General features: G+C 37.9%; 4 protein-coding genes and 1 non-coding gene across 5 annotated transcripts; 1 reads left to right on the top strand and 4 right to left on the bottom strand.

Moving 5' to 3' along the window:
- Nucleotides 1–887: 887 nt before the first annotated feature.
- On the bottom strand, nucleotides 888–4,356 carry LOC122055319 (pre-rRNA-processing protein TSR2 homolog). Its single transcript, XM_042616697.1, has 5 exons — nucleotides 4,201–4,356; nucleotides 2,778–3,022; nucleotides 2,343–2,434; nucleotides 2,077–2,190; nucleotides 888–1,184 (listed from the first exon to the last, which is right to left on the bottom strand). The coding sequence occupies exons 2-5, from the start codon at nucleotides 2,992–2,994 to the stop codon at nucleotides 1,026–1,028; spliced, it is 582 nt and encodes a 193-aa protein (XP_042472631.1). The 5' UTR covers nucleotides 2,995–3,022; nucleotides 4,201–4,356; the 3' UTR covers nucleotides 888–1,025.
- Nucleotides 4,357–4,726: 370 nt separating this feature from the next.
- Nucleotides 4,727–4,797, top strand: TRNAG-GCC. Its single transcript has one exon. It is a non-coding gene; the product is annotated as a tRNA-Gly (tRNA).
- A 170-nt stretch (nucleotides 4,798–4,967) lies between these two features.
- On the bottom strand, nucleotides 4,968–8,409 carry LOC122055318 (formin-like protein 1). Its single transcript, XM_042616696.1, has 4 exons — nucleotides 6,504–8,409; nucleotides 6,242–6,435; nucleotides 5,912–6,162; nucleotides 4,968–5,820 (listed from the first exon to the last, which is right to left on the bottom strand). The coding sequence occupies exons 1-4, from the start codon at nucleotides 7,817–7,819 to the stop codon at nucleotides 5,110–5,112; spliced, it is 2,472 nt and encodes an 823-aa protein (XP_042472630.1). The 5' UTR covers nucleotides 7,820–8,409; the 3' UTR covers nucleotides 4,968–5,109.
- Nucleotides 8,410–9,065: 656 nt separating this feature from the next.
- On the bottom strand, nucleotides 9,066–12,987 carry LOC122055317 (60S ribosomal protein L5-1-like). Its single transcript, XM_042616695.1, has 9 exons — nucleotides 12,874–12,987; nucleotides 11,793–11,862; nucleotides 11,627–11,718; nucleotides 11,402–11,528; nucleotides 11,251–11,330; nucleotides 11,060–11,176; nucleotides 9,759–9,893; nucleotides 9,414–9,583; nucleotides 9,066–9,326 (listed from the first exon to the last, which is right to left on the bottom strand). Exons 1-9 carry the CDS (start codon nucleotides 12,874–12,876, stop codon nucleotides 9,215–9,217), a joined length of 906 nt encoding a protein of 301 aa, XP_042472629.1. The 5' UTR covers nucleotides 12,877–12,987; the 3' UTR covers nucleotides 9,066–9,214.
- A 2,175-nt stretch (nucleotides 12,988–15,162) lies between these two features.
- LOC122055316 (chromatin assembly factor 1 subunit FAS1-like) lies at nucleotides 15,163–21,927 on the bottom strand. Its single transcript, XM_042616694.1, has 14 exons — nucleotides 21,781–21,927; nucleotides 21,522–21,640; nucleotides 20,606–21,419; nucleotides 20,410–20,509; nucleotides 19,916–20,063; nucleotides 19,693–19,816; nucleotides 18,831–19,195; nucleotides 17,877–18,236; nucleotides 17,700–17,781; nucleotides 17,478–17,615; nucleotides 16,136–16,537; nucleotides 15,907–16,044; nucleotides 15,742–15,796; nucleotides 15,163–15,610 (listed from the first exon to the last, which is right to left on the bottom strand). Exons 3-14 carry the CDS (start codon nucleotides 21,332–21,334, stop codon nucleotides 15,453–15,455), a joined length of 2,799 nt encoding a protein of 932 aa, XP_042472628.1. The 5' UTR covers nucleotides 21,335–21,419; nucleotides 21,522–21,640; nucleotides 21,781–21,927; the 3' UTR covers nucleotides 15,163–15,452.
- Nucleotides 21,928–24,966: the final 3,039 nt, after the last annotated feature.

The following is a 24,966-nucleotide window of genomic DNA, read 5'->3' as shown; positions in this document are numbered from 1 at the left end:
GGAGAGTTGCTCCGCTTGGTCTTCTTAGCCCGCTCACCTATCGGCTGTCGATGTTGCAAGTTGTGACGTTATTCGATCGACCAACGCCTGTTGTTGTTGTTGCTCGATCATTTTTACTACTCAAGCTTGAACAAGCATCTCAAGCTCCTCTTGAGTGAGTGCCACGGTGGTGAGCCGTCCAGCGTCTTCCATCCTTTCAGCTCAGATGCATATGATGTTCCCACAGACGGCGTCAAATATGATCTTATCCGAAAATCAATGAGATAGATGCTGGAAATGTGGCGCTCATATTGACCTCCAGTGGAATTCGCTCTGACCTACAGTTCTTGTTGCTCCGTTTACTGTTTCTTCTTCGTCGGAGACTGACTTGAATATCGGAGGACCATCACCGGGACCTCTTCCCTGATTCAGCACTAACGCTACTTGTGTTGTAGGTCGGAACGAAGTCCACTGGAAATCCATCAAAGGTCCTGCAACTTCTACCGATGGCCGCTGTACTTCTGTCGGAGCTTGCGACCGTCGACGACCAACAGACGACGACCGACGAGCGATTGCCAGGCGACGGTCGACGAGCGATCTGCGAACGACGACCAACGAACAATCGATGGGCAACGACTAACTAGGGGTATATTCAGCATTCAAATTTTGATTAAACAGTGACCTCATAATGTAATCTGATTACATAATATTTACTTTGTAATCCAGATTACAAAATTTCACTATCTTTTATAATTGAGATTACATTACATTATAAATTTCAAATTAAACCAAACAAAATAATCAACACAAAGCAGATTACACCCTACCCTATCAAACGTAGTCTTTGTGTTGAAATTAACATATTCAATTGTTATCCCTTGCAATTGAGAAAAGTTGAAGGGAGAGTGTTTTATGTCAATTTTTTTATTAATAAGTTCAAAATTGAAAGAGTGTAACAAGCAAGCATTTGAAGAAAATTGGAATCATATCAACAGCATCTGATTCAAGTTTTTGTTTGATTGGTATATAATTGTTCACTCTCGCTTTCATCTAGATTTCTTGCCCTTGTTGCGTCGAGAAGTAACGGTCGACCATCCATCCTCGTCAGGAACTCGCTCTGACTTTGGCTTTTCGACGACCATGTCACTCGCATTTGATTCATCAACAATCATTTCTGAAACCTCATCACTATCATAGTCAACTATCTGCATCACAAAGTGTAGCATTTGTTAGCACCACCTACAATATAGAGATCACACACGGAAACAACTCAAGCGATGACGATAAAACAACAAAAAAAGGGACTCAAATAACATATAGGGCGAATCAAAGTCAATCATTCTGTGAGAATTAAGTTTGTGAACCCTATCATTTTGGTCTCATATGCTCTCATATGATAAGAGTAGGATGAAATTTCATTAAAAGAGACAGTTTGGTTCAACTATACATCTACAACAAATAATGTCTAGTAGGGTCGGCTACATGAATCTTATCAAACACTGTGAAATATATGTATCGTCAGAAGTAGAACAGCATCTTACATATGTAGAGTTCCGAAAATCACAGGCAATAAATGGTTCAGAACAATTTCATAACTCAAACCAGTAAAAGATTCAATTTTGTTTCGAGCCTTTCAGCTTTTCAGGAGAGCCATTCATAGCCTTGAGACGACAACAAGGTAATTTAAAAAGATTAACAAAAATCTTCCAAGGTGAACAATTGACATTTAACTCAGTCGCTAAGCACATTAAACCATACAATAGTGGAATACCAATGCTGCAACCGAGCCTGTTACTGCCAAAATGCAAAGGCAATTTAATGTGCAGGTTGGGACGGTTATACTCAAACATAAGGCTAAATTGTGAGACAGATGGGCAAGGAGGCATCATAGGCTAAATATTTGGAACTATCTTCCATTGTCTTGTCCTAAACCCAATAATGGCATATATTTGTTGGAAACTACAATTATTATCTAGCCTGCCTTTTCAAACAAGCATAGCCTAGACTAATAGAACATTTAAATAACTAAACGGGGTTTAAATGAAGTGATAGTGATAGTGATAATGAACATAAGAGTTAGAATTCAAAATAGATTACCTTTTTACTCTGAGCAACCGAGGTAGCTATGGGACCTAACCTCCTCAGCTTTTCAATTGATTCATAATTTCCCTTGAGAAAATCTTCATGCATAATCACCAATTCTTCAGCAACCTGCACACATGAATTTTATTATTGAATGCTCAATGAATTTCAATGTCAAGTATCAACTGCCATGACTACCTAGACCAAAAAGTCTAATATGACATATTGAGAGAAGATTTGTTAGGTTCATATTCTTTAAAACACATATTGAAATTGGATACCTCTTCAATGCTACCGTCCTCAACTTCTGTATTGAATAATTCCTCCATATTCTCTTCAAGCATATTTTCCAAATCATCAATATAAAGTGGACCTAGAAAGAAGGTCAATTTAGTTTGCAAAACATAAAAGGTTAATTTCACTAATCAATTGCCAAACTGCAAAATTACTTAAGTCTCATCACTTGTTCCAGAGAAATGAGTGAAAGACTAAACCAAAGAAGTTGTGATACTCAAAGAAAGAAACTCATAATTTTTGGAAGCATATCAGACAGGAGAACTTGAAATAGTGAAACAAAGAGCTCTATTTCAAATGTCTGATAGGAAGGGAAGAATTTGAATCAACAAAGCACCGACTTTAACAAAAAATGTATAAAAAGGATAATAAATTGTAAACTAAACATGGAAGGTTCTTTGATTTTGAAGATCAAAACTAACCTTTGGATTGGGAGAACCATGAGAGAACAGTGGAGACAAGCTCCTCAGACTTGGACCGGGATTCCTGCCCACCCCATCCATTCTCCACAGCCATCTGGAGTGCCGTCCAGCGAGAAAACATAAGTGAGATTCCTTCACCAAGAAAGGACAAAGATTGCGGAGAGAGCACCACACGAGTCTCCTCCTCGGGTCGCCCTCCACTCCCAACAGAGTCCATCACAGCGTCTGATTACTCTAACTTCTTGCTGTTCGATTACATATACAAATTAGATTGTTGATATCAAATTGATGGGTATATGCAAGCAATAGGTTTCTGATATCATAGCATCATATCAAAAGATGGTATAACTGTTGAAACATTTGACACTTGTACAGTATCATTAAAAAATCAAGTTAAAACATGAGTATGACATTTCTTAAACAGGTGTCAATGAAATGACAAAACTATATTGACTAAACAGTGTGCATCAATCATTTGAAGGAACATACACTAATACAACTATCTGCGAAACCCAATCAAACAGTTGTATTCTTGACACATAGATGATAGAAGAGTATCAAGTTTAGAATAGCTCAATAAAAGTACATAGATCGATAGTAGACAATCAAGTTTAGAATAGTCAACAAAAACTAATACAATGGCATCATGATCTTGGAAAAATAATAAGCTCTTTGTAAAAGGGAAAAGGAAATGCATATCCTTCAATTATATATAATAAATTAAACACATTAGAAAGGAGCATAAAACTGCACTCAGTGAAAAAAAAAGTCAACTCATTTTTGTATAAATTTCAGAACAAAACAAAAATTTAATATCAATATAGCTCCAGGACGCAAATTTTATGTTGTATAGAAGAAAATGTGTTTTCTTGTAAATAACGAACAGAATGATTCAAAAACTAAACACTATAAATAATTACCATTGTGCATCTAATGATAAAAAATGTAGGCATGCAAGGACCATGGAGCACAATGTAAGTTCAAGTACCGTATATCATAAGATGCGATGTTGATGAGACCGAGATCACGCTAACAATAGACAATGTGCCAAAAAAAAAAAAAAAAACCCTTAATACTACCGGGTAAACTGTGACAAAAGTTTTGATTTTTCACATTCTTTGAGCTGCTACATGCACACAGTTATCTATTGCCAAAGCTTAAAACCAAATTCATATACTAAAATCAGAAAAGAAAAAAAATCATGTTAACAAGCTGCAGTGAGTTTTGAAGGACGGAATACATAAATATAACGCAAAGAGGATACAAAACGATGAGACAAGAAACATAGTTGGACAGAAACTGCATGAACCAGATCCGATTCTTGTCGATTTTCTCAAGCAAACGAGAACCCTAAAAATCGTATTTTTAACATTTGGAAATTGTGACATCGAGATGAAAACAGGAGAAAGGGTAGATAACTCACGGTTCAACAAAGGAAACACCGAACAGAGAAAGAGCTGGAGGAAACGCGAGGAGAGTTTGTTGGGTGGTCGGCAGGGGGAAGAGTTCGACGTGAGAACAAGAAATCGCGAGGGCTGGCTCTCGTTCCTGAAGTAGCGGCGCGCAGAGATTTCCCGTTAACGGCACAGGTATTAGGGTTTTCATTATAATCTAGTACTCTTAATTAGGCAAAATTTCATATGAATCCTCACAAAAACATTATTCGGGGGAAAATGTTAAATAATTCCAATTTTTAATGGAAAAAAATAAGACGCAATCTATAACCTAAATTTAAATTCAATGTAATAAAAAAAGCTTTTTATTTCCTTTATAACAACAAAATCTTACAATAAAGTATGAAAATTATATGAATCAAATAAATAAAATTTCTAAAAGACATAAATAAAATGATTTAGAGATTTAAAGTTTGCATTGTTTATTTGGAAAAATAAAAATAAATTTAAATTAAATTTTAATCAATATTCAAAGTTTGTACATAGTAAAGCATCGCACCAGTGGTCTAGTGGTAGAATAGTACCCTGCCACGGTACAGACCCGGGTTCGATTCCCGGCTGGTGCAAATTTTTTTTTTATTTTCAAACTTTAAAAAACAGTTTTTTTTTCAATATTAATTTGCACAAAGCGATAGCACCCTTTTGAGTAGGGTAAAGGCCTATGCTCATGTTGTTTATGAATTCTATTTGCCTCAATTACTTTTTTTAGTACTACTAATCTCTAAGACAAAGATAATAGTTGCTCAAAACATCTACTTAGTCAATCTTGAATAGCCGAGACAAACACAACTTGGTGCCGATAATAATCTACAGCGACCGACCGACCGATCGACCGACCGATCGACCGACCGAGAGCTATCCTCCTTATCAGATCGAGACTAAGTGAACTCAGATGACAAAGTTGGGTTCACAGGCACAGGAAATTGAGATTCTGAGCTAACAAAAACATGGTGGTGGTGCTTGATGCTTCCAATTTCCTTGCAAACTCTTTCCAGGATCGCTAGGAAGTCCCTGACCACCACAAAGATCCTCAGAGGATGTGCTTCTTCCTTCGCCGAGTCGCCATGGAAGTAGTCTGTTGTTTCCTTCACCACTGACATTGCCACACTCTCCTGAGCCTGCACCTTAATGATCCCATCCTCTGCCCTTCTCATGGACTCATACATTGCCTCATGAAACCTCTCATTGTATTCCTCACACCCCAATGCTTCATTCATCCTCAACACCTCATTGATCTTCCCGAACCCGCCTGCGAGTTTCGACACATAGCCGTTGAGTACATTGGAGTCCATTGCAGCCGCAGCCTTCACATTGCAGAGCTCTTGAGCCAGGCCGGCGACGGCCTGAAGACCGAGCTTCCGGTGTTCGACTGCGTCTCCTTCTGATCTGATGATCTCTTCAGTAACAAAGTGCAGGAGTGTGGTCTTGCCGTCGTTGCTCTTTATATCAACTAGTTTGAGCAATGTATCGAGCTTGAAGGCTTGTGCGCCGCCGCGATTCGTCCCGATGTTCATCCGGTTCCCGGTCTTTAGTACAGCCTCCAGAAGCTTGAGAAACAGCCGGCTGCCGCGTAGTTCTTCGCAAGCTGTCTGATATTGATGACGAATTCATAGTCGGTGCCAAGAACAATCTTTAAGAACAAATGTACTTTGAAAGTAGTTAAGAAGAGATCAAATCTACCTCGAGAGTTAGAAAGGATTTGTTGAGAAATTTGACTTCTGAATCGAAATTAGCCATGAATAGCATGGCTTCCACTCTTTTAAATGGAAATGGAATATCCAGCAAAGCTTTGAGAAATTTCTCTTCTGGACCGAGCTTGAATGGTGGGGAAGAATCATCCTTGCATTCCTTCAATTTATGTTCTTCTTCTTTGTTCGGAGCCATCTTTAGCAGTATCTCGAGCTGGTCAGCTTCCAGTCTCTCTGCATTGCCTGCTTTCATCAATGGTGATGAATTAGAAGAGCAAGATGAGATGCAAAGAAATTGAATGCCGGTGAGAAATAATGTCACCTTCCAGCAATGCTTCGCAGACCTCCTCCTTGGTGGAGTTCAATGATCTCAGAAGAATAGCAATGTTCTGAGACCTCTTCGGATCAAGCGCCGTGGTTGCTTGAGTCGGCGATGGAAGAAGAACCGGTAGGACCTTGTTGATCTCCTTGGCTGTGTTGCAGACGAACAGAGTCTCGATCGCTTCTTCGTTCACCCTGTTGATTCGTCAGCTGAAAAGGATTCTTTAATGGAAGAAAAATTGAATCTTGGTGAGAAATCTCACCGGAAGGAGCTTGATTTCAGCTGATCCCACACCATCGTCCGGTTGGAGCTGGCGGGAAGCTTGTCCCAATGTAAAGGCTTCAACTTTGGGCGAGTGGCGTCCTCGTTCTTCTCCGTGCCGTCTGATATGGCTATTTGATCGTTGGGTTGTGTCGGCGGCGGCCTTAGGACTTGCGTCTCCCAGTATCCAGCCGGCGGCGGTGGTGGCGGCGGCGGCCGGGGAACGTGACTCTGTTGATGTCCGTGCGCTGCGAGATCAAAAGTCGCCACCTTTGTATTTGCAGACAGAGTTTCAGGTGGTGGCGGTGGAGCTGTGAGGCGGCAATCTCCGGGCGCGATCCTTTCCGATATGGACGTTAAAGATCTCCGGCTCGAATGGCCGGGGCTCGATCCGAACCTCGCCGACGAGACCAGGGGCGAAGACAGATAGGGAAGCGTGTCCAGCGTCGAGCTGCGGGATTCGCACCTTTCGGGCACTGCTGCCGGCAACGGCCACCGGGAGCTCGATATCCGCCCGCTCTCCCACCTTCCGGAGCTCCCCTTCCAAGCCGAGGACGGCCTCGGCGAGTAGAATTCCCGCCCTGACGAGTCCTCCGCCACCTTCTCCTCCTCTCCGCGCCCACGAGCGTGTCGCGGTAGCCACGGCATCGGCCGGAGCTCCGGCGACCACAGCTTTGATGCAAAAACAGAGGAGACGCGAGGAGAACTCTTGGGTGCAGCGCCGCCATCGGACGCGACGCTATCGAACAGCCGTTGGGAGTCGGAGCGAGCACCCTCCTTGTCGAAGTAGCAGAGCCCCCGCCGGCGGTGAAGGAAGTACATCGCCGCGGCGGCGGCGAGCAGAGCGAGGAAAGCAAGAGAGACGACGAAGGCGGGCTTGTAGTTGTGGAAGGCGGTCGGCGCGGGGCCAGCGAATGAGGAGAAACTGGCAGGGAAGGTGGGCTGCGAGGCGACGGTCGCCAGCGGCGGCGGAGTGGAGGAGTAGACGGGGAAGAAGAACGGCAGGTGGTCCGGTGCAGCGAACGAGCCGGGCGGTGACTCACCGGGCGGCGAAGAGGAAGCGAGAGGGAAGAAAGGTCGATGGAGAGAACGCCTGCCGTGCATCGCGTCGGACTGATTGAAGCAAAAGCAAAAGCAAAAGCAAGCTGCGTGCGTCCGGAAGAATCCCGAAGAGAAGGCAGCGGAAAGATCTGATATGGAGGTCATTGGAGAAGGAACAGTGATGAGAATCTTCAGCAATGCCAAATTGATTGGATCGCCATTTGCCAATGGTGGGGACGCACGCTGATCCACCCGCCTTTCTACAAATAAATCCATGCATGGCTTTCAGCAAAAGAAAAGAAAGATCAAAAAAAAATAGTAGATTTCACTCTGACACGCTGCATGGAAAAAGCTTCAGCAAAGCAAAAGAATAAGCCTGGAGCCTGACAGAGTCTCTCTCTCTCACCTTGCATTTTCACCGAACCCCACAGCCAATTATTCCGTTCATCATTTTGCTCAATAATTCCATCGGCTGTTTGTGTTTTGTGGGTTCCAATTTCCAAGAGAGGTAAAACTGCGAGAGTATCTCTTCATTTTAATTCAGAGGCAGAGGCAGAGACAGAGGCAGGCATGTGTGGAGAAGAATCCAGTGGCAATTGGTTTCGTAGTTTATGACAGACTCGATGAGCTTAGCTTAATTGATTCACACTTGGTTTTTAGACGGTTTGGGACCATTGAGTGAGTATAATAAGTTTGATCTAGATGTAGATCAAACGATTCGGTCAAATATGATTTAAATCAGTAACCAAAAAAAAGTAACAAAAAAGTTGCATCCAACATTCAAATGCATACAAAAATGCATGTGATGGGCATGATCAGCTACGTACTTTTCATCTTTAGGTTGCGGTTAGCTGTGCAAGGAGCCAATCGATAATTTTTTAAATGTGTACCAGATCGATTCCTATAAATCGATTGATGATAATAGTAAGTCTTTATATTAGGCCCCTAAGAGACCCAACAATACTATAGCGTAACCGTATAGGATGAGCATTATATCTTTTGTCACATAAGAGTGTTTATACAAAGAGGAAGGCAATGATAAATGCGTTCAATTGCAAATTAAAAACAGAAACAACTCGCAAGAGATGAATAGGATGATCTCAATCTTAACATTGTTTATATTGATGTGAAAGTAAAACATGATTTGAGGAATGAAGTGGAAATGTTTAATTTATGGGTCTAATAATGCCCTTCTCAAAAACGCATTATCTTTCTCAAAAGCATTTGTCCTAACTGCCATCAATCCTATCTAACGTAAAATCAAAATCTTTAAATCAGGGAACAGTCCACCCACAACAACGTTGACAAGATTAGAATACCACTTCTTATACTAACAAACAAAGAAATATTGATGAATTAACAGGAAATTTAATAAAATCAGATAACAGCATACTTGTAATCTAATCATTTGATGGCATCACAATGATAAAATCAGAAACTGGTTAGAGAGGATTAACAGTAGAAAAAGCGGCACGCATGAAAATCATAAGATGGTGACAACCAATTGCATAAACCAAAATCATAATGAAAACAAAACCAATTGCATAAGTAGTTTAAGTCCCATAAATTCTGTTGGATCAAAACAACTAAACTGCTCAACACCAAATATTGTCCTATAGCTTATGCAACCATTAAAAGTAGAATATCAAAAGTTGACACTTGATATAATTTTCACTCATCATCTTCGTCCTCGTCATCAGCACCGGCAGAAGAATTAAGAGCATTCAGTCGTTCTATGAGCTTAGCTTTTCTTTCCTCGTAGGTGAGCTTCTTTAGGTTATATCTGTACAGAAAAGATGCCAAAAACATGATGACTAATGCATTGCTTCTCAAAGAATTCAAACATCTAATGTGTGTATTTATTGCATACCTCTTGTACTCCTTTGGTGGTGACTTTGTGGATTTCACTTGAGTTGGATTGGCACGAATGGCAGCATGGACCTTCTTATACATCTCCTCAAGGTTATCAGGGTCAATTCCTTTCTTTATGTATTGACTGAAATGTTGCTGATACTTTTCAGGCTCATCTTCCATAAGACTCTGAGGGAAAAAAATTAGGGGTGACAATCATTTACCAAAATATTTCAACTAAAAATAATGTGATGTACAGTTGCAATATATGAACAGTACCAAATGGTTTTAGATATATCAAGACCATTGAGATAAGAATGAAATGTGAATGAATGAGAGATGAAAACCAGTGAAAGCAACTGACCTTCATGTAAGAGGCAACATGACCACCATAAATGTATTTCCTATGAACTTCTGCATCAAGTTGTTTCTCATCTTTCTTAAAACCAGCAAACCTTTTATCGCTGTGGGGGATATCAAGACCACCATCTAATGCACCCTAGATTCAAGAAACATTTTATGGGTCCAACATACAGCAACAATAATGAAATAGCAGTGAATTGTAAGAATGTTCTGAACATTCACATGAGTGGAGATTAGATAAAAGAAACACAAATGCAACACTTCATAGGGGTGTCAGCAAAAGCAAATGCACGTCCAATTTAGAAACATTCACACTGCAGCCTAATAGGGGATCAATTAGAAATAGATATGTTAAGTTTTAAGCAGTGAAATGTAACGAACAGTACAAAAGCACAAATTTTTAACAATAAAAAAATAGTAAACAAAGTCCAATTTTTAAAAACCCTAGCCTCCCAGTAAAATTAAAACACCTAAAATTTCAATAACACGTCAGCAGAGTGCTTGATCATTTTATTTCAAATGAGACGATCTAACAGCTTCCTGTCATGACCCATGAAAAATACATTTTATGTCCCTATTTAATGTTCTGATCAAACATTGTAATATACATGCAACCAAAGAATAAGAACAAAGCAATTCTCCTTGCATTCATAGGCAGTGTTCATCAAATTGAGACCAAGACTCATTATTTTATCCACTCAACGGCTCACTCTTAACAGTAATTGCATAAGAACACAACCAGCAATTTAACATGCATAAATTTCAGAACGCATTAACATAAAATTACTTTCTTGCTGCAAATTCATTATAAAAGACCATAATGCATATAAATCACATACAAAATGAGTCATGAACTGTCATTTTCAAAGTAGGAAAATTATATTTGCCAATTAACTTCAATTCAATGGTACCTAAAAATTGACATGAAATAGTTTGTCCTGGAATCTTAAAATTCTTAAAGATAAGACATTCGTTGTATACATCACAAAAACAATTCAAAGATTGCAACATTCTTCATTTGGGTCTCCAAAAACCTTATTAGGAATTTTTTTATATAAGTACCTAACCACACATAATATTAGTAGAGCATTTTTCAACACAAATTATTCTGGAATTAAAACATCTAAAGCACTTCTTTTTGCACATGTAATTAATCATTTCTGAACAACCTTCAATCGAACATTCAAATATTATTATTTAATGTGAGCACTTAGCTTCACAAGAAATGGAGCTGTCAAAGCTAATTCTATTCTAGAAAGAGGAAATAAGGCTGCATGATAAATGTATTAACTAGACAGATACCTTGAGAGCACCAAATACTCTGTTGCCTGTAGTTGTCCTTAAAAGGCCAACATCAAGTAAAGCACGGAAAGGTCTTCGATTGTCAGTGGGTTCAACAGAGAAATCTTCTCCAGTAGCCTGAAGGAGAAATGATATGATGCAAGAAGTATTTGACAAAATAATTTGATATTGACCAAGAATATAAAAGACACCTCAACATTTCCTTCATATTCAGAATCCAACTCAAGCTTCTTCAAGACACGCCTTGCCAAGAGAAGTCCAGTGCAGTATGCTAATCAACGACAAATACAGGTTGAGGTAGTGAAGCACAAACATAAACAAACAAGGAAATGGGTGTCTAACCTGCAGCATAGTTTGTAAGACCAGTTTCAAGCCCATATCGTGGGAGTTCATGGGCATACGCAGATGAAAGAACCAAATCACCAACAATGGTTGAAGATATTATTTGTGCAACAATATCCTTGTTAGTCTGATAGCAAATCAGGTTAAGAAGTATATCCAGAGAATGATATATGGTAAAAAAAGGTAATAACTATCATATAATATAAAGACCACTTTTGAGGATACAAATCGGACAACAAATCTATACTTAGGTGTATTATATTTGTTCTTGTCCTGGTTAATCAATCTGATTCGTGCACGATAATCAGTCTTTCCCTCTGTGCAATCAAAAAAAATTCTTAATAAATACCAACAGCACAATGACAGTTAAAGACACAAATGAAAATTTGACCTCTCCTTCTCTTGTACTTGACTTGAAATCGCTTGAAGTAAGCCTTGGTCTTTAGAGTTTTGACGAAAACCTGAGGTTAACAAATAGCAAAAAACAGGGAACTCAGTTACACCATGCTTTTACAAAAAAAAACTAAAGATTCAAAATAGTTAAGTATAATGTTGAAGGGAAAAGAAAGGAAATAAATATATGGTTTCACTTTCATTCTATTTCATTTTTCTTATTTACTTGGACTAATTAAGAAAAAAATATCACCTTTTTGAGTTCAAAAGATGGCATATACTTTATTACAATTTTGCAAAAATATAAAATAAAGATTTCAAGAAAACAGGGGAAATTTATGGTTTTATTTCTTTTCTTTTTTCCTCTTACTTAAATCCCAGTAAAAACAACACAGAAGATAAGAAAAAAATTATAGAAGACAACAGATCAAGACAATTCATAGGTGCGAAAGAAGAATATTTAATAGCTAACAATTTTAAAAAGGTAAAAATTGGTGATCCATACACATGACTTCATTCCGATCACTTGCCTTTCAATTTTAATTTCAAGAACTCAGAGCCACCGGTTTAAACGCGCACCTTCAAAACATTAGAGCAACAACGCCAAAATCCAAATGCCAATCCACGCTAACCAAACTAACATATTCAACTTTAAAACAACAAGCCACAAAATTACAATGTTGCAGTATCAAACACGAAACCCAACCCATAAGTCATTCAAAGATGTAATACAGCTCAACCAGTCAAAAATAGAACGTAAAAGAGTTAGATCTGGGCATAGTATTACAGAGCAACCAAAATCTAATAAACTAATAACCAGCAGCACCAGTAAACTACCGGAAGCAGTAGAACTTGACGCAAATTTTCAGAAACAGCTAAGTAGCCCGGATATGAAACCTTAAATGTATCACAAATCGCAAAAGGTTACATGTCTTCATAATCGATATTAATCATCATGGATCGTGTACAACGGATCAAGAGAAAACCTTACTGCTACGGAGACGCTATAAGGGCGAAGCAAAACGATGCGTTTAACTCATAAAACTAGATAGAAAACAGAGGGTTCAAGGGCATCTCACCATCTTGCTCCTCTCCCCACGCACTGCCGCCGCTGTGGAGTTGAAGGATAGGAGAAGGGGGCTTAAAATAGGGTGGCTCTTACAGAAACCCTAAGCCATCGCATAACGAGATCCAACGGTTGCGATCTCAAATGGTCATAAATGGGCTTGATTTGATCTGCTTACCGACTCGCTCGGCCCAATAACTCGTGCTAAATTCTCCATGTGAATTTATTAAAAAAAATATATACAATTATAAAATTTAAGTTTGAAATCAATATTTAAATTTTCACAAAGTTATTCAGTTGAAATTGAAATGAATGAAATTAACAGAATTTATTTTAAAAAAAAAACAAATCAATTAAAAATTTTAATAAAAAATTAAATAAATCATACCGATAAAATATCAATTAAAATCAAGTTAACCGAATTTATCAAAATTTTCTAATTAGAGTCTAAAACTTCGGTTAAATTTCAGTCTAAAAATTTAATTCAATTTAAAATTTTGATTTATTTAATTTAATCGAATAGGAAATTTTAAATCAAATCCAAACTCAGTTTTAAAATTTGATTTATTCAGTTTAAATGAATTTTTGATCACCCTTGTAGGACCGTAGACAGAGCCGTAACTTTCATAAGGCCAGAGAGGCACCCGCTTCAGGGCCTAGCTCAATGAAGGGCCCATTTTTTTTTAATTATACCTAAAACAAATCACGGCTTCGAGGCACGCATCGATGTGCGACTCTTCTTTGAATGCAATTTCTTCTCTAATGTTGCTCTTCTTTGCACGTGATTTCTTCTCTAGCTTTCTTTTCTACTGATGCATGGATTAACTGAACAAGAGGTAATCCTAATCTTCTTCTTTGACCTTCTTCTTCGTCTTACAACACGCGACACTAATTGTATCCTAATCGTACAACAACGGTCGTTTGTGCGGCCTAATCACGTCCATTCTCGCAGTGGCTATCTCACGCAACACGGGCTGGTGGTTGTTGGTCTTTGCTCATGTGACCTAATTGCACGGCGCGGTGGCTGTCGCACGCTACCCCGGTCGTTTGTGCGAACGACAACCTAATTACATGGTGGTTACTGTTTGTCGCCTTGCTACTACCTACGGCCACCGTATTAGTCTCAGTGTTACAAGATACACTAAATGAACTATCAATGTTATAGATTGAGAAAGAAATAGTTTGACAATTGAATTATTCAGATTTTATAAACATTTTGACCTCTAAAATAGCTAGTCAAGCAGTGTTATAATAATATATTATTTTTTATTTATTTATGTATTTAGTATATATATTATTTGTAAATTGAACTTTATCATTATTTATCGTAGTAAAAGGGTCATTTTTTAGTATGCGCTTCAGGCCCCGTCGAATACAGGTACGGCTCTGACTGTAGATGAATCAAGCATTCGTGAACAAACTTAATATTCAGTTTGGTAAGAGTTTGTTTATATTCGTTCAATATACATAAGATTAATTAAACAAACAAGATTGAACAACTTGTTAAATTAAACAAACAAACTTGAACATATATGTATTCAACTCGTTAATGTTTATGAATGACGTTCATGAATGATGTTCGTGAATAATGTTCATAAACAATATTCATGAATAAACGTTCATAAATAATATTTACGAATCATATTATTAATAAACTTTTATCAATATGTTAAATAAATAATAAAATAAAATAAATAAATTTAAATTATAAAACACAATAATAAATCAAATATATATAATTATAAAATTCAAGTTTGGATCCATATATAAATCTTCACAGATCTTATAAAATTTAACCACTCGGACAATGGTGGTGTAACATCAGGACGTTTTTTTAATTTCGCCAACATCTAACAATTGAATTTCAACTTTGATAAATCAACAGATTTTTTTTTAATAAGTAATTAACCTAAAAACGTTATGCGAATAAGTCATCCAATACAAACGCTTCCTAATTTATAGTAATAGTCAGTAAAAAATTTCCGTAAAACCAAATTAGTCACTCTAAAAATTAATTAATACAAATTAGATATCTAATACCAATTAAAAATAAAAAATAAAATTAGCCTGATGAAGGCTATTGTTTATGAATAAGAATTTATTGTGTCCATTTAATGTGTTAAGAACGAGTTTGATTAACCCATTCTAGAGCTTTTATAAATGTGTTTGTTTACAAACTCATGAAAAGCTCGGCCAAAACTTAAATAAAAATCAATTTTTTTTTATGACTTGTCACATAAAAGAGAGAACACAGACAATATGAAGAGTTGAGGAGCTGTAGTTGTTTCACGTAAAGGGACAATAAGAACAAAGGGCAATGTATTTTGATAAACGAACTAGAAATACAACTTAAAAGAGGTGTTGGTAGGGCAAAGAAAGTACATTTAGCGGATACAGTTCCACCACGGTTTCAAAAGATAAACTATTAGCCATTAGCCAAAATAGAATAGCCAGTCACTTCGCACCTCTATGTACATCAAGATTTCAATCTTCATAATTTTTAAGAAGATACAGTTCCAAAAGCCCAAAATTTGCAGCGAAGAAAGGAAACTGTCTTTAACTATTTTCCTGGTGAACATTGAACTGCAGACACTACTCTGCGGACTCACCTTCAGCTTTCAAGTCCTGTGTCTTGGACTTCAACGATGACTCCGGCAAAGATTCAGAGAGGATCATGGGCACCACTTCTGGCGGTGGCAGGCAGCGTTTGGAGAAATAAGCTGCTATGCTTTTCTGCTTCTTAACAGTGTCTGTCGAGAATAACAAGCTACCACTTAGATGTGGTATGAATAAGCCAGATACAAAGGTTCCATATGATAAAGTGGAAGTCCAATTGAGACATGTCTCCTAGATTTATTTTACTATAGTAGATTGTAAGTACCTGGAGAAGATTCAGTAGCAGGCATGCCAAGCCTTTCCAGAATATCTTTCTTAACCTGCATTCACAAATTAGCAAAGATTGTCACAATAAGAATTCAGCCAAAAAAAGAAGGAATATTTTAGATTAAAGTGATTACTTTGATAGCATGTGAAGTTAGATTTTTACCTGCCAATGGTTGTCGACAAAACTAGATATTTCTCGTACTTTATTTCGTAATTGTGTCTTTGAGATGGATGGAAATTTCTGTTGCAGCACCTCTACCATCTTGTTAATTCCATGTGGGCAAGACTGAACCAACCTAACCTGTGGGATAAAGAAAAAGGAAAATGATGATGAACAAACAAGGACATCAGACTTAAACAATCTAGCTTTGCATATCCAACAATATACTTACAAATTCTGGCAAGTCCAACTCTGATATCACTTCTGAAGTCCCTGGTTGAGTGGATGTCTCTTGTGAAGATTCACTAACTTGTTGAACTTCGTTCAAAGTACTAGGATTTGGAGAGACATAAATGATGGGGCATCCAGGGAAGGCCACCATGCAGAGAGCTTGTAAACAAATCTGCTCAATTTTAGCTGTGCCAGACAACTCTTCAGTTATCCGTAGTTCAGATAATTCATGATTTAAATTGGATATCACCAACGGTTGGCTCTTTCGAAGAGCCTTCTCAGTCAAATTAAAAAGAACCTTCTGCTGCCAAAGCAATTTTGCAACATCATCAGTCTCCAACTTACAAGTTGAGGAGTTTTTCACCTCGTTCTCAGTACAATCAGTTGGAGTAAGCTGAACACCCTGTGTATAAATATGTTTTAGATTATAAGAAAAAAACTAAAAACAGAAATTAATCTAGAACAAAAATAACTGAGTCACTTCCATTTTACACACTGCAGTGACCTAACAAATCACAGATCCTGGAAATTCTAGATGCCAAAGATGTAAATGGCAATTGACATTGTCACAAAATTATAAAATGTATAAGGTTGCTCATGCAGCTTACTACTCAAACCTATCGGGAAAAAAAATGTATGCCAGAGCAAAAAATGCTCCTAATATACTAGTGATTCACATGAAAAATCACCAGGAATTCAAGTAAAAATTTAGAGGGAAAAGCAAAACCAATAGTTCTTACATTCAGTTTCACATGCTGTCATTGTGATTCGTAATAGTCACCAAAGTAGAAATTCAGCTTAAGCTTGAATTCAAATATTATCAAGAAATACATAAACAATGGAATTATAGAAGACAACTAACAAATGGCATAGATATTTGAGAGCAGCTGAAAAAAAAGGTAATACTGAAATTTATCCAGTTGTGAAAGTCCATTTTACTTTTTGTCCCAGTTACATTTGTAACAATTTACACTGTTGTTCTTGACAAATATATCATATCACATCACCAACTAATTCATGACCAATATTAGTATATGAGAGGGATAAAAAAATATATTACCTATAGACTGATAGTGAAGATGCATTCAAAACCAATAGGTAGCATGACAATGAAGCGGAAAAAAACACAACTTTGCTAATCACATTGGAAAAAGTATCAGAAAGAATCATGAATGCCCAAAAAGAGTGATAACTTTTCTGGAAGAAAAACCTAATCTTTCAATTAATCAGAAAAATTGAAAATGTATTCTAGAGTAACACAACAGAGACCAGTTTGGAAATGAGCACACTAGGAACAGAACAAAATAGATATATGTTTTTTCCCAAGTGTTTTTAAGACGCACCTCAGTTTCAGAGAGATAGCCATCAGGAACAACAAAACTATCTTCACTTTCACAATCATTCTCATTTTCCAAAGTTTCTCCTTCAATAGATTCTTCATCCATCTTGTCACAGTCAGAAAGACTTTCACCTGGAGCCTCCTATTCATAAAACATGGTAAGTACTTTTTGACATCCTGCCCAAAGGGACTAATACAACTATACAAGAAATTAAGTGTCAAGCACCTCTTCCCATTCCTCATCACTGTCAACATCATAGTCCAATTCAGGATCCTTCCTCAATGGGTGCCTTTGACCAACAACAAGGCTATAATAGTAAAGATTAAGTTAAAGACATAATAGTTGTAATCAAATTCTTTTAATAAAAAATGCTAGTTCCTACTAGAAAGCATTAAACCTTGCCTTTTTCTGCGCCAAGTACCATAATATGCCGGTCTATTGCTTTTGTCAAACTGCAAAAGCTTTTTCTTCAGTGAATGAGCTGATGTTGAGGTAACAACAAGATCATTTTGACTAGACATGCTGTCTGCAAGAGATTCTAGTTCCTCATCAAGCCTATCGCTGCTTGAAAGGCTATAACTTATCACCTCACAAGAGGATTTTTCTATCTTTGGAGCAGCACTTTTTTTATGAGTTTCACCTAACAAGGATGATTTTTGAAGCTTAATCTCCTTCGTCAAGTTAGCTTTTGGATTATGCCTAACACCCCAGCATGAAGATCTATTGCAGTGAGCCAACTTTCGCCAGCCATCAACATGGAACCTGGAAAATTAAAGATCAAATTCTTGTTATTGCAACAAAAGGTTTTCCTAAACTTTTAATTACTTCCCCGTGACTGCAACATCTGCAAACTATATACATAATACACACAAAATCTAATTAAACCTTCAAGAACCAAGATGTTGCTCTGACAATTTGTACACAATCAAAAATAGCACCCTCGAGTTATTGTAGAAGAAAACTAAATTATAAAAAAAATTGTATCCAAGGGATCATTCTAACAATGGTCTAATTCATTCAATATTGGAACAAGAATGATTCATCATTAACAACAACCCATGTTTGTACCAGCCATTTGATATCAGATATAAAATGGATCCTATCCATTGGACTTGCTTCTGAAATCAATTAAATCACTCATTATGTTAACTAAAGTCTTGTCTTATACATTTTATTTTAATCAATTTAAGTATCCTAACTAGACAATATTAGTTGCCTTTGAGCATATCCATACCATCAGGTACAAGAATGGTTTTCAAAATAAAATCCATTTTCACGGATGAAGCATAGAGAAACCTAGAAGGCCATAAGTTAGAAAAATAAGGTGAATATAAATACAAAGATCCTCTTGAGTACCTGCGAAGATCCTCTATGGTCATGTTATGCTGCTGATGCAAAGCAACATCCATTGATGATGTAACAGCATTAAGCATTTCTTCATTCGAAGCAATCTCAGTAGATGGTTTAATCATGGGAGATTTCCCATCGGGGATATCAGAATTATGGCTACTCTTACTCTTGAGAAACAATTCCATCATAGAAGCTTGTTTCTGCACAGCCCGTTGCTTCTTCAATTCAGCTTCTTCTTTCTCACGGCGTCTTTGTTCCCTAGCAGCCTCTTCTTGTTGCTTCTTAATTTGTTTCTTCAGTTCAATTTGTTCTTTTTCATGACGTTTTCTTTCCCTTTCAGCTTCTTCCTGCATCCTCTTAAGTTCCTTTTCCTGCAATTCAGGAAGGAAACCTGTAATCGTGAGAAAAGATGGAAACTATTTGTAATAATAACCATTCCACATTTTCAAGAGAATGGAAGGCCCAGTGCCAAGTAGAAGATATTACTTAAAGGATATATATGCATACAGAGGAAATATATGCTCCCAATTTCTCTTATTGTGCGCTTCTTCAACAAAATTTCAAGTAACTGGCATTAAACCCTATAAATTCTCTAAAAATTATGACCCATTTAGAGAAGAAATAACATAACCTAAGTAGCATATGAAACTAACAACAAAATGAAGATATATAACATCAGCAACCTTGATTATCAATTTTCATTCAAGAATGTTGGGATAACAATTTTAGCAGAATTTTAATATATAGGTATAGAATATTTGAAATTACATTCTTCTCAAATATCTATTTAAGGCTGTTGGTACATAGTATTAAAAGCAATTAATTATACAAACAGCAGGAGATGGCATTCAACATGAAAATGACATACATTTTGAAGTTTTTCCTTTTGAAGCTCCCGCTCTAGTTTCTTCTTTTCCTTTTCAGCACTCTGGTTAGTCTTCTCAAAAGCCTTTATTAATTCCTTTTCTTGTAACCTGGCTTCCTTTTTTGCCCTTTGAATGACAAAAGGATAATTTTAAATAAGTTATGAACTAATGATTAAAACAAGAAATAGAAAGCTTAAAAAGAATAAGGAAAGAAAGATTTCTTACATGTCAGCATTATTCTTCTGGGACAATCTATCAACCAACATAGAGATCCCTTGTTTATTCAATACCTTCCTAAGTTTTATTGACGCTTGAATCAGATCAGCCTTATAGCTTTCTGTCTGTGGAGAATTTGCTAACGCTGACAATGTTTCTGAAATTATCCAAGGGCAAAGATGTCAGTCTAATGCACCAATACCGCGCGGGGGGGGGGGGGGGGGGAAAATGCACTAGGATGGTATGGATTTGAGATAGTTAACAGAACAAGTGGAAATTATAGAAAACAAATAAACAAGACACAATTAACACAAAGACAATAGCATAGGCATGTGGCAAAATGCAATTGTGTGACCCTAATACCAAGTGTTTTCAAAACCAAAACAAACCGGCCATACAAAGCCTAGGAACAAGCAGGACCACAGGTTCAATTACTAGTTCAGGTTTAAAAACACTGTTCTAACCTATGAATTGCAAGTGGCACTAAAAAGTGATAATCTCACCATGAAGAGTAGAAATTCTCTTATGGATCTTGTTCCGAGCTATGCGTCGAATATGTACAACACTGCGAAGGGATGCAGGAAGCAACTTGGCATCTCTTGTCTGGTAAACCAAGTAAACAGATAACAAAAGGTCAATTACAAAATCATATTTACAGAAGCAACCAAGGGGGGTAAAAGAAAAAAAGTAAGGTATCACCTCCCAGCACCAAAGGCACAAATCTGATTTGTCTTCCAACACATCAGTATCCGGGCTGGTAATGCCATACATTACTCTTTGTCCAATAGAGAGTAGAGTACAGCGAACTGAAGCCAAAGTAACTGCTTCTCTTTCCTTCAACTTCTCATAAATTTCCTCTGCTAAATTAGAAAATGGAAGATTTCTCTCCTCCAGCAAAAAAGCAATCATCGAGTTATTTGAAAAAGAGTTGACATCATCAAGTTGTAGCTTAAGACCAGAAAACTCTTTAAAATAATCAACAAGTTCATCCAATTCTTGCTGGCATTGTGTTATAAGTGATTCATTGTTATGAATCATTTCCCCATCAATCCTTTTCCTTTTCAAATTCTTTTTACCCCCATTCTGTTCATCTTTCAACTCGGCTTGGCGTTTCACCTTTTCCCCAACATCTTGAACTAATTTTGAAGGCCTGTTTGAGCTCAGTACTGAACCGCAAGGAAGGCCCGTGCTATTGGTAGAGTGAATTGACTTCTCATCCAAGTGATCTTTGGTGCTCTCCCTTTCCGTTGCTTCAGTAAGACTATCATCAAGCACCATCAGATCCTCGTAGTTTTCAAGGGCTCTGTTGAGAACTACCTTGTCTTCCTCTTTCCCTGAGCAAATGTCTAAAACCATATCGCCCCTGACAACTTTGGAAAGTTTGCATTCATCTGTTTTGTCAGTGACCGCAGCACCAGGAGAGGTCATTGTTACTCTATAGAGTATTTCGCAAAACAGGTATGAAAAATGGGAAGAAACAACTCCAGAAATTCCAATACAACTAAAGGGTTTCCTGTAAATAGCACGAACATCAAAATGAATCGCATTACAAGGGAAAATATAGCAGTCACTACCGAAAAAGTAAAAAAAACAACACTTTTTTAGTTTTAGATACCCCTAGGCTGTCAATGCCAGGTCAAACATCTTCCAAGATCCTAAATTTCTCGACAACGGTATCCCTTGAGGATGTGAAGAACGGAGACTAATCAAAACCCTCTTCGACGAATAATGAATCTGAAAAGGCAGATGCTATTCTAAATTAACACCGAAACCCCAGTAATCACATTATAAGGATGTACAAGAAAACCCTCATTTCCAGACTTCCTCATCGCAAAAAACCAAGAAACTTCGCCATGCGCAGATCGTAAGATTACCTTTTGGATCGCCCACAGTGGATAAGAGCAGCTGCAGAGAAACGATCGAGGAGTCAACTTTTCTTCCCGATTTCTCCTCTTTTTTCCCACCGGTCTCGCTTGCTTCTTTGAACCTCGCCGCTTCCTTCGGCGAGACAATGAGAAGCCGATTATATCGGACGGCGGCGAAGCTCGCGCCAAATGATCTCGTAACGTATGGCCGAGATCGCATGAAGAGTGGCGATGGGAGAAAGGAACGTCACTGGCCGTTGGATCGACGTCGGTCCGTGAAAATGGGGATTGGGTTTCCCGCCAATTGCATTACGTTTTCCCTCGCAGCGTCGTTTCATGTCTTGCGACTTGCGAGTCCCATTTGGGCCGAGTTGGGCTTTAAGGTTGAGTTGGCATTGTAATCATTTCAGTTGCCTTCTGATCTGTTTAGTCAACAATAAAAACATTTCCAAAAATAATTATTTTGTATTTTACTTTATTTTTCTGATTTACAATATGATTTGTATTTAAGAGTTGGGGTGTTACCATATAAACACAGTGTAAAATACCGTAAAAACGAATAATCTTAAGAATATTTTTAGAAATTTTAAAAAAAAAATTGAGAATTTTGCGGAGCTTGTATGAAGAATTTAATGGGGATGAATTTATAGGCTAAATGAAAGTCTGTTTAGGTATCCCAATTAAAGTGAGAGTTGATAAATTTAATTAACATATGGTATATATCAAAACCTAAGTTAATTTTTTTTTTATTCCCTTCTCCTCTTTATTCTTCCTCCCGATCCCATTCCGTCGCCTTCTCCCCTCTCACGACACCGAGCCACCATCGATCCCCTTCCTCTCCCTCATCCTCCTTACATTGTCGGCAACCACCATGGCATGACGCCAGACACTGACCGCTACACACTGCCTCACCTCTCGATTCCCCCTTTCTCTTCCCCTATCTCCGTCGACTCTCCTATTCGACTCCACTGCCTCACGCCACGTCACTCGATCGAGGGTCGTCGTCGCCCGATCTGTTGACCGCCACTGCCCAACGTCGATTGCTAGACGCCGAGCACCACCCGATCTTCTCTCTTCGGGTCATAGACAGAAGTCGAGCGTCCGAGTCGATCTGTCGCCTGTGCCCTAGCCACCAAACCACCGTCAGCTGGGAGTTGTGGCTTTTCTTCCTCCATGATTTCCTCTTCCCCTCACTGTGCACCGCGAGCTACCCTGACCACGCAATCGCCGACAACCACGAAGCAATCGAATGCCTCTGGTTCAGTCTTACAACCTCCAGCGCAGGTTTTGGCCGCGATAGGAGTAGCAACCATCTCCCACTGTCACCTCACAACACCATTGCTTTGCCACATCACTGAGTGTTGGCATCGATCGATCACCACTGCTTCGCACCAGAGCAACATACCCACTCACAGTGTTGAGCCCAACCTATTAGGGTCATTGTCTTCCTCTGCTCTGATCTGGTGTCACCAGTCACTGTTGTTTGTGTCATCGTCGAGGAAAAAGAATGTTAGGTAATGGTCCTTTTAACTTCAATAATGATGTAGTTTTTGGTAAATTACTATAATGGTTCTTAATTAGTTGGATTTAGGAATTGTTTTCCAATTGGCAATAGAGGCAATGTAGCTCCAATCATCAATTTTGGACAACAAGTTTCATCGGCCATGAGTCAGCAGGGCATATCTAAATTTGGGTGAGTAGTTGACATTGATCTATGTTTAGTTTAAACTATTGGATTGTGGAATGATTAATGATATGAGTTTGGTTAATTATAAGATTGGTTACGGAAGAAATTGTGAGATAATTGGGTTAGATTTCTTAGGATTTTTGTTTGCGTTATACATTAGATCTAAGTGTCGACTGTGTACTTATTCCAGGGTTATGATTCATGATAAGAGGTTAAAGATTGAGTTTTGAGTTTAGTTAGTTAATGTATATGTGATTAGCTAAACTGTATATCATGTGATTTGTAGGACATTGATTCGAGACGAGTGTCTCGACATGGGATTGTTCGGATACGAACTACGATAAAGGCGGATACCTTTGACTTATCTCTTTCGATATTGTCATTCTAATATGCGTAATAAGTTATAACTAGTAGTAATGGTTATGTTTATATTTGCTTGGTATGTCACTACTTGATACTCATAGTATGCCTATATTGTTATCTATTATGCATTTATGTTTATGCCTTTTGATTTTTGTCATGCGTATTTATGTTCATATAAGTAGTGGCATACAATACATTACAAAGTATAGGCCTAGCTACTAGATATACTTGGCATGTGTAACTTATTACCTGGCATGTGTATCTAGATTTTTACTTGACATGTATACCTTATTACCTGCCATGCGTACCTAGATTTATACTTAGCATGTGTACCTTATTACCTGGCATGTGTACCTAGATTTATACTTGGTATGTGTACCTTATTACCTGCCATGTGTACCGAGATTTATACTTGGCATGTGTACCTTATTACCTGCCATGTGTACCTAGATTTATACTTGGAATGTGTTGCGTAGATTAATTAATATGCAAAGTATACCTATATTTCACCTTGACCCAAAACACAAGTATGAGATTTGTGTTGAAGCGAAAATGACAAGGTTATAATTTCAACATATTCAAACAAGTAACGAACCACTTGACTTAATCCACACAGATGTGTGCGACCTAAAAGGTACGTCAACACATGGTGGTAATAAATACTTCATCACTTTTATAGATGATAACACAAAATACTGTTATGTGTATCTTTTCGAAAGTAAGGATGGAGTTATAGAGAAATTACTCTCTATAAGACTGAGCTTGAAAACCAACTTAATAGAAAGATTAAGGTGGTTCAAAGTGACTGAGGCGGTGAATATGTATCACCGTTTGCTGAGTTGTGTACAGAAAATGGGATTAGACATGAAACAACAACTCATTATACTTCTCAACAAAATGGAGTTGCTGAGCGAAAGAATCGAACTCGAAAGGAGATAATGAATGTGTAGGACCGTTAGATTCGATAGAGGGGGGGGTGAATATCGATTCGAAAAATAAGAGTTTAAACGCAGCGGAAAAGTAAAATAGACACAATGGTTTTACTTCGTTCGGAGCCTGTGACGACTCCTACTCGAAGGCTCGTGGTCCTTGACCACTTTCGTTGGGCAATCACTAGCAATTCGAAATGATGATTACAAAATAAC

This window comes from Zingiber officinale, chromosome 3B, assembly GCF_018446385.1.
Source record: "Zingiber officinale cultivar Zhangliang chromosome 3B, Zo_v1.1, whole genome shotgun sequence".
In the NCBI taxonomy this organism is placed as follows: Eukaryota; Viridiplantae; Streptophyta; class Magnoliopsida; order Zingiberales; family Zingiberaceae; genus Zingiber; species Zingiber officinale.
Note: the sequence above shows the minus strand (reverse complement) of the source record. Positions and strands in the feature narration are given on the sequence as shown.